Source organism: Lathyrus oleraceus, chromosome 6, assembly GCF_024323335.1.
Source record: "Lathyrus oleraceus cultivar Zhongwan6 chromosome 6, CAAS_Psat_ZW6_1.0, whole genome shotgun sequence".
Lineage (NCBI taxonomy): Eukaryota > Viridiplantae > Streptophyta > Magnoliopsida > Fabales > Fabaceae > Lathyrus > Lathyrus oleraceus.
In genome coordinates, this window is record NC_066584.1 from 380,909,990 (window position 1) to 380,919,091 (window position 9,102).

A 9,102-nucleotide genomic window follows, 5' to 3' on the forward strand; every position below is an offset into this window, starting at 1 on the left:
ATTCTTCGTCTGAGCTGCTGGATGTGGTAGCCATAAGTGCTACGTTGGCCTGTTCATCAGAGTCAGATTCTGATGATCCAGATTCACTGTCATCCCAGGTAGCCATCAGTCCTTTCTTTGTCCTGAAGGTGTTTTTCTTGAAGCTTTCTTTTCTGGGGTTGTCCTTCTTCAACTTGGGGCATTCATTTCTGTAATGACCTGTTTCTTTACATTCATAACAGGTAATATCTTTGTTAGCTTTACCTTTTGAAGTTGACTCTGATCGATCCCCTCTGGGTCTTGGTCTTCTGAAGTTGTTGTTCCTCTTTTTCCAGAGTTGCTTGACTCTTCTGGTTAGTAGGGACAACTCTTCTTCATCATCAGAGTCTTCTGGTTCAGAATCGTCAGTATCTTCAGCTTCTGCCTGAAGAGCTTTGGTTCTGTCAGGCTTCCGTCTTTCAGATCTGGACTTAAGCGCTACGGACTTGTTCCTTTTCTGAGGCTCATCCTCCTCTAGTTCTATCTCATGGCTTCTGAGAGAACTAACAAGTTCTTCAAGGCTGATATTGTTCAGATCCTTTGACAGCTTTAGAGCAGTAACCATAGGTCTCCATTTCTTTGGCAGACTTCTGACTATCTTCTTAACATGATCTGCAGTCGTGTATCCTTTGTCTAACACTTTAAGACCTGCAATAAGAGTTTGAAATCTAGAAAACATAGCCTCTATAGCTTCGTCGTCTTCCATTTTGAAGGCTTCATATTTCTGGATAAGTGCCAGAGCCTTCGTCTCCTTGACTTGGGAGTTTCCTTCATGGGTCATCTTCAGAGAGTCAAGTATATCTTTGGCAGTCTCTCTGTTGGTGATCTTTTCATATTCATTGTATGATATAGCATTTAGAAGTATTGTTCTGGCCTTGTGGTGATTTTTGAAAATACGTTTCTGATCTTCTGACATCTTACTTCTGGGAACTTCAGCTCCATTTAAGACTGGAGGTTTGTATCCATCTGTGACAATGTCCCATAGGTCAGCATCATAACCCAGAAAGAAACTTTCGATTCTGTCTTTCCAGTAATCAAATTTCTCTCCATCAAAAACAGGAGGCTTGGCATTGTAAGAATCTCTTTCATTTGAGTGGGCCATTGTTTTTCTCGAACTGGATCTCTCTACACGGTTAAGTATTTGATTAGAAAATCAATAACAGAGCCGGAGCTCTGATACCAATTGAAGGTGAAAAAAACAAGAAAGGGGGGGTTTGAATTGTTTGGAAAAATAAGCGCTTTTCAAAAAGAAAATCACACAAGGATTTTATACTGGTTCGCTTATAACACAAAGCTACTCCAGTCCACCCGGCCAAGGTGATTTCGCCTTCAACAAGGACTTAATCCACTAATCTTGAAAGATTACAAACAACGTCTAAGATACAAAATCTCTTAGCCCTCTCAAGTATACAGACTACACAGAGTCACTTGAGGAAATCAACAAACAATGGAAGAAGGATTTATGTAAACTAGAGTGCTTCTAAGAAAGCAAGTATTACAAAATTAAGAACAAGAGTTTTTCACGTAATAAGCAAAAGCTTCGTGAAGATAAAGAGCAAGAGTGTTTTTCTTGTTGATGTTTCAGTATAATTTTTCCTCGTATATGTGTGTTGCTAAAAATTGATTTTCAATCCTTTATATAGATCAGTTGAAGTAGTAGTTGAAACTGGTGGATATTGAGATGAAGTTACGCCATCACATAATTAGCTAATGCAGGATGACTTTTTCTTCTTGAAATGACTACTTACCACAAGTAGTATTTTCTTTATTGAGATTGGAGATTAACGTCTCTTTCTCAATTAGGAAATCCATTTGAAAATCTTTACTTGTCTTCAACGTTACTCTTTCATGATTAGCAAATCCATAATCAGAGTATTTGTGTTTCTGGAGAACCTTGGAATCTTGCTTCTGATGTTGATCTAAATAGATTCTTCAGAAAGCGTTGTTCAGAGTCAGAGGTTCTAGGACTTACTTCCTGTTAAGATGCTTCTGATACTTGTTGTTTAGTTCAGAGTTTGACTTTCTTGAACTTGTTTCTTCTTCAGAGCTTTTGATCATTTGATAATATACTTCTGATCTGGTACTCTATCTGATGATGTCATCAGAGTCCTGCACACTTAGAAACTTTTCGTTAGGGTGCCATTTTTGGTTTCATCCTTTGTTATCATCAAAATCAAGGAATCTGTTGTATCACAATTTTTGTTCTTACAAAGTGGGCTTCAAGATGGGATGCCTATTTGCTGATGAATGACGATCAAATTCACTGGTTCTCAATTGTGAACTCATTGATGATTGTTCTTTTTCTCTCGGGTATGGTGGCAATGATAATGCTGCGTACACTTTATTGCGATATTTCCAAGTATAACGAGCTTGAAACCCAAGAAGAAGCACAAGAAGAAACTGGTTGGAAGCTTGTCCATGGTGATGTTTTCAGGCCACCAAACAACTCAGATCTGCTGTGTGTTTATGTTGGTACTGGTGTTCAGTTTTTTGGGATGATACTAGTAACAATGCTCTTTGCTGTCCTTGGATTCCTTTCTCCTTCAAACAGAGGTGGGCTAATGACAGTCATGCTCTTGCTATGGGTTTTCATGGGGCTTTTGGCTGGTTATGCATCAGCCCGCTTATACAAAATGTTCAAAGGATCAGAGTGGAAGAAAATTTCCCTAAGGACTGCAGTCATGTTCCCTGCTTCTGTCTCTGCTATTTTCTTTGTATTGAACGGTCTTATATGGGGGCAAAAATCATCTGGAGCTGTGCCGTTTGGAACAATGTTTGCTTTGATCTTATATTTACAAATCCTTATAAAAAAAATTGGGCGTATACTTTCCTTATATTTACAAATGCTTTACAAATGCTGAAGTTCTATCTAATTACACAGAAATCTGCTGATAGTATAAAATTGTGCTATTTAAATCCTAGATAAAATCCACTTGTGTTGGGTTTATTTTGGAATGAGCTCAATTATTTTTAAAACCGAATAAACCGCATTATGAAACCGAACCGAACAAAACCAAAACCGAAAATAACCGAATTGCAAACCGGTCGGTTTTGGTTATGTTTTTTCCAACCGATGGTTAGGTCGGATTGGGAATTTGGGCCCGATAACCGATCCAACCCAACCGATGTCCACCCCTAAGAGGGAGGGACTTGGTGGGTCTGGATGTAGGTGTCTCTTTTGGAGGTGGGACCAGGCAAGAGTAAGGAAACTTGGTTTCATTAAAAACAACATCCTTTGATATGTAAATATGACCATCACTGCTAAGACACTTATACCCTTTGTGTTGAGGAGAGATACCAAGATAAACACACTCAGTGCTTCGCAACTGAAGTTTATGCTTATTGTAGGGTCTCAAGTGTGGAAAACATGAGCAACCAAAAATCCGAAGTGCTGTGTAATCAGGTATAGTTTTAAACAGGGCATGAAAGGGAGATGTAAAGTTAGGCAATGATGCAGTAGGCAGCCTGTTAATAAGATGAACAACATGGTAGATATGGTAAGTTTTATGAGAGAAAACGTAAGAAGTGGAGAGAGAGAGAGAATAAGACAAAGTTTGTTAGCACTGCACATGGGTAGTACAGTTGGCAGCAACTGAGTAGTAAGAGAATTTAGGAATAAGCCAATAAATGAGGAGCACTCACTCTATGGTGGTATGCAGAATTTGAGTGGAGAATATCCTCCTAGGAGAGTACAGGCCTCTCTAAGTGCCTCTATTTGCTTTATATTTCCTCTGCAGCTTTATGCAACTTTCTGTAATTGCTTGTATAACTAGATCCCATATGAACTCTAGTTTTCATCAATAAAAATCAGAACTTTCCTACTCTATTTTCTGTACTACTATTTCCTGTATTTAAGATACTAAATTGAACCTATCAATTTGGTATCTAGAGCCTTGGTTTCGTTTCACTGTGGATGGTTTTTACTAGAAGCATCATGGAAAACCGAATAGACACAATAGAACAAAGGATGAACAACTTTGAAGGAACAATGGAGCAGATTCGCCAGCTGGTACTGGAGCAGCAGTCGAGATCGCAAGTCACAGTGGACCAAATTCGTCAGTTGATTCAAGAGCAACCAGCTCGGAATCAAGTGAGAAATGGACGACCACGTGGAGGAGAGTATGATGACGACGAGGAAGAGGGAAGAGAAAGGAGTGCGATTTCGCGTGATTCAAGATCCCGACATCGCCGTCACGGTGGAGGAAATAGATTTCGTTTTCTGGGAAGCAAACGAAGGTTGGAGATTCCGATTTTCAAAGGGGAGGACGCGTATGGGTGGCTCGTTCGTGTTGAGAGGTATTTTCATCTAAATGGGGTGAAGGTGCGTGACAAGTTAGATGCAGTGGTGCTAGCCATGGAAGACAAAGCTCTGAATTGGTATCAATGGTGGGAGGAGCAGGCACCATTGAGGACTTGGGAAGAGTTTAAAGTTGCTGTGATGAGAAGGTTCCAACCCGGTTTACTGCACAATCCGATGGGACCCTTGTTAAGTTTGAAACATAAAGGGTCTGTTGTAGAGTACATGGAGAAATTTGAAATGCTAGTAGCTCCTTTGAGAAGGGAGGAGAGAATCATGCTGGATTCAATTTTTTTGAATGGATTGAAAGAAGAGATTCAAGCTGAGCTTAAACTCCATGAGAGTCAAAGCCTATCAGACCTAATGGACAGGGCTTTACTCATTGAGGAGAAAAATGATGTGCTGCATAAGAAGGGTGGCTCTTGGAGAGATAGAGGAGGACCCTTAAAACTTAAAGATCCTGCAGACTTTGGAGGATTTAAGAAGGAAGGGGAAAGAGTCAGTAGTGGGGGAAATGAGAAATACAAGGGTAGGAGATTGAATCCTGCAGAGCTGGAAGAGAGGAGCAAAAAAGGGTTGTGTTTTAAGTGTGGAGACAAGTGGAATAGGCCTCTGCACTGGATCTAAAAGGTCATTTCTTCATGTTTTCTCATCCAGTATCCACAATACACTCCACCTTCATTCCACTGTTGAAGCTCGAAATCAAATAAAAACGTTTGGGCAGTCAGTCCGCTATTATCTTTTCTTTTCTTGTATATGGGTAGTTTCCACATTATCTGATTCACATCTACCACCTCAAGTTCTACAAATTGCTTGTGGGCATAATGAGGTGTATGGTAATGTACGGCACTCATACAACAAATTGGGGCCAAAAGCAGCTTGTACATTTTCTGATCCCTCAGTATAGGACGATGAAGATCTAATTTGTACGGCTTCCAACATATTTGCTAATGAGAACAATTAAAAATTAAACTATGTACAGTACCTTTGAAGTTCTATTGGTGAAGAAAACAATAAAATTGACTTACCTCCTCAGTAAGAGTGTCTAGTATTTTCTGTACTTTGCTTAGGTAAGTGGGTTTGTGGTTGTAGGAAATTGTGCTTACCGCCTCCACAACTGGAAGCAGCAAAGGTACTTGTTGCCCATCCAAGTTTAGATTGAGATCAATAGTGTAACACCCCAATTCTACCCAAAGCATATAAGCTAGAAAATCAGAGTATATTTAAAATTCATACAATTAGGGTATTACACTAAGTAACCATACAACAACATAACCTGCTCATAAAAGATACGTAACACAAATTCACAATGAGAAGGATTAACATAAAACACTTATATCATAACTCAAACCAGTGATAAATAATATACATAGGATTCAAAGTATTTTCTTCCAAACACAAAGTGTTGTGAACCACAAAATAAAGGCAACATAGGCCAATCTAGAAAATACATCAAAGATCCCTATATACAACATCTAAACCAAATATGTACATCCACAACATCCACCAATCCTTCCAAAAACATCCGTAACCGTCCATCCTCTCCTGTGTTGAATTAAATAATATCAGACAACAGTTGTAGTTTTCAATATAGTCACATAGAGGATTAAGGAAATTTTGAACAAGAGGTAAGGGTATGTAGCTTGCCTAGTGAATTGTCAGCTTTGTGCCAAAACTTATATGTATGAGGGAAGAATGTTGTGTGTGGCTGAAATGATTACAAAAGAATTCAGAAATTGAGTTAGACTAGAAATAAATACAATAGTAACATCCCATTCTAATGTGTTAACATAAAATAATTGACTTACGGGATTAAGCAATGCCTTATAGGGAGAATCATCAACAAGCAGAGTGTTTTTAGCATTAAAACTTTTAAACTGATCCCAAACTTTATTCAAATCCTTAAACACCATTTTTTTATTTGGTTGAGTAGGTGGATGAAAAGTACTTATTGTACAGTCCAAACGATCCTGCAAAAGTAATTCTTTGAATGTCTTGTCAAAAAAGAATTCTTAGAATGTGCAACATTAATCATGTCCTATTTCCAACACTCCTAATTATGTTTCCAACAAGACTAAATCCAATGCTCCTCCTCCAGCTGAAGCAACTGAATGCTCTAGGCTTGGAGCAGATAAATTGAATTCTTGGAAACGCTAAGACCAAATCTGGATCCAGGAGGAAAAACCGATTCAGCGGGTGGAAGCACCGCCAGAGAGGAGCCGCCACGCGCGGCTGAGAGACACGATGGAAGAGTGTGTACTAAAGTTCAAGCTAGGAATAATCAAATATAAGAGTGTGTGTGCTCACCCAAATGAAAAGTAACTTCTTCTGCATATCTTGAAATAAAAAATCAACCAACTTCTTAACATTGGTACTAACAAATCAACACTCTTCATTCCCATTCAACCCATTTTCAATTTCATCCCATACCCCTGAAAAATCCTTGTTACTTTCCAAATTCAAACTCTCAATAATAATTGCTTAGAGTTTTTCTTATTCCAAATTTCATCCCAAAATACTATTGCCCCAAAACAAACAACATCCTTCTCCAAGTGAGATATTAAACCTACAGACCTTAATCCTAATTACATTGATTACTAGCCATATATTCTCAATGATCAGAGATCAATCAAACATAATAATATCCCACCATTCATTTAGAAAATCAAACATAATAATTTCCCAGAATTTCTTAAAATGTAGTGTCTCATTCACTAAAAGCTAGCCCGCCACTTAATAAGGTTCCAAGTTCCTTTGCAACAGAAGAAGCAATATTACAGATTGCAAATAATAGGATGCAGACCTGTATAAACCAAAAATAGTGGAAACAAGATACTGATATCTATTTAATCACATAACATATGGTAAAATTAAGGGAGAAACAAGAGTTAGCTAACATACAAGGTTTGTCATAGGTTTAAGCCAAATGTAGGTAACATACAAAAAAAGTGATGTTCAATTTGATGTCAAAGTTCAAGTCTAAGCATCAATATTGAACACCAACAAAATATTAAACAAAACAAACATAAAAATAAGGTTTATCGATTCATGCCAACCGCCTTACGATTCCATTTTTTCCATTCCTTACAGGTTAACCAAGGAAGAAGAGGTGCTTTTGATGGGATCGGATAGAGTGATGGCAACGGCAGCACCACTGAGACTGGCAGCTCAGCTGAAACTTAAAAAAAAAAAGAATGAACAACATACAAACATTAAAAGAAATCTAACGGATTGACATACGAATATCTTTAAAATATTTCCTCTCACGGCGGGATTACTAACCGACGGGAGCTTGTCGGGAACACCATGGAACCGGATGACGCGGTGGATAGTGTGGTGGCGGACATAGTGGTGGTGGACATAGTGGTGAAGGTGGCAGCTTTGCCAAGTCACTACCGGAGGACGTCAGCACTGGTGAGGACGGTACCTCCGGTGATTCGGATGATGAGATATCCTCTGGTGAGGACGGCGGCAGTTGTGAAACGGACGGTGGAGGCGGTGAAACGGACGGTGGAGGCGGCTGTTGTACCTCCAATGAGAGCGCAAGCTGCTGCTGTAGATCATACTGGAATTTCGAGTCTAGAGTTTGGTGGTTTCTGCCATCCTTCCACCGCATGATCCATAAAATTATATATGCGCCAACCGAGAACCCAACAGTGAAAGAAGCAACCTAGTAGAAAAGAAAAAATATAAGTATGATTGAATGCTAATAGAAAAAAATAAAACTGTCTGCAGCAAACTAACTAAAAGATAGATTAATAACTCCACTGCACCAGCTGCAACCACTCGCCCAAACTGCTACCACTAGCATACAACCAAAACACCCCTAAATTCCAAGCAACACCCGAAACTGAGAAAACCAAGTTACGCATCTCCCTCACTACACTACCATCTCCCCTCCAGTAAGATAAAATCCAAATAAAAGAGCAACACCACAAAGGAAAAAGAAGTTCTGCAGCTAGAACCTTTACAGTACTTACTAATTCCCAAATCAGAAAAGAGGCAACCATATCAGAAAAGAAACATTAAAAGAACAAGCAAATCAGTAGAATATGCATGGAGATTTGTTGTTTACACTTGCATCAGTTCAAGAGAATACATCATGTGCAAGGTTCTGGTTCCTACCTGCCACGTTGCAACCAAGGAATGGTGCCATCATGGGGCAGAACTCAATGAACTCAATTAAGAGGCAACCATATCAGAAAAGAAGAAACACTAAAACAAGTTTGAATCTCATGGCAAGAATGCATCAGCAAGAGCATCATATGCTTGAATATATCCAACACCAAAAAAAAAAGAGACATAGAAGTTGGCATACAAAAGAGGGAGAAAAGAAATAAATTAAAATCGTACCAGAAGTAGAAAAAGAGGGAGAGAAGAAATAAATTAAAAACGTACCAGAAGAAGAGTATCCATGAGAAGGAACGTGATGAGAGAAGAAAGAAAAAATGAGAAAGATGGACAATATAAGAAGGGGGTGAGAGAGAGAAAATAAGAAATAAAAAATGTTAGATTATAGGTCTAAAAGGAGTTAGGTGAACTAAGTAGGCTGTGAAAGTTGTCTATCACAGTAGAGTCTGCTTGCCACAGCCACCCTTCAAACAGAAACATCAAATCAAAAATTTTAAAAGAGTTAAAAAAGTGGGTTTTGGTTCCTACCTGCCATCATGTACCTTTCTCATCAAAATGCATAGGGACTATGCCTTTTGATATCTCAAAAGTCTTCAGGTCAACATCGCATAAAAATAACTAAAAGAGAAAACTGTCACTAACAAGTTATTAACAAA

The 9,102-nt window shown here is 38.7% G+C and overlaps 1 protein-coding gene across 3 annotated transcripts; it reads right to left on the reverse strand.

Moving 5' to 3' along the window:
* Positions 1-5,634: 5,634 nt before the first annotated feature.
* LOC127098220 (proline-rich receptor-like protein kinase PERK9) lies at positions 5,635-8,968 on the reverse strand. 3 transcript variants are annotated; one of them, XM_051036757.1, is made up of 4 exons: positions 8,714-8,968; positions 7,598-7,985; positions 6,124-7,493; positions 5,635-6,023 (listed from the first exon to the last, which is right to left on the reverse strand). In XM_051036757.1, the coding sequence occupies exons 1-3, from the start codon at positions 8,729-8,731 to the stop codon at positions 7,354-7,356; spliced, it is 546 nt and encodes a 181-aa protein (XP_050892714.1). In that variant the 5' UTR covers positions 8,732-8,968; the 3' UTR covers positions 5,635-6,023; positions 6,124-7,353. The 3 variants fall into 3 exon arrangements, with proteins under 3 accessions (XP_050892714.1, XP_050892713.1, XP_050892712.1); XM_051036756.1 differs by lacking the exon at positions 8,714-8,968 and adding an exon at positions 8,079-8,707 and having other exon boundaries at positions 6,124-7,487; XM_051036755.1 differs by lacking the exon at positions 8,714-8,968 and adding an exon at positions 8,079-8,707.
* Between the last annotated feature and the right edge of the window lie 134 nt (positions 8,969-9,102).

What these genes read in the sequence shown, in the direction of transcription:
- LOC127098220 (XM_051036755.1), bottom strand. Translation starts at nt 8,126, where the DNA reads ATGCTAGTGGTAGCAGTTTGGGCGAGTGGTTGCAGCTGGTGCAGTGGA. An exon ending in GTTGCAGCTGGTGCAGTGGA is followed by an intron (nt 7,986 to 8,078) that starts GTTATTAATCTA and finishes CTTTTCTACTAG; the next exon opens with GTTGCTTCTTTCACTGTTGG. An exon ending in TTCCCGACAAGCTCCCGTCG is followed by an intron (nt 7,494 to 7,597) that starts GTTAGTAATCCC and finishes TTTTTTTTTAAG; the next exon opens with TTTCAGCTGAGCTGCCAGTC.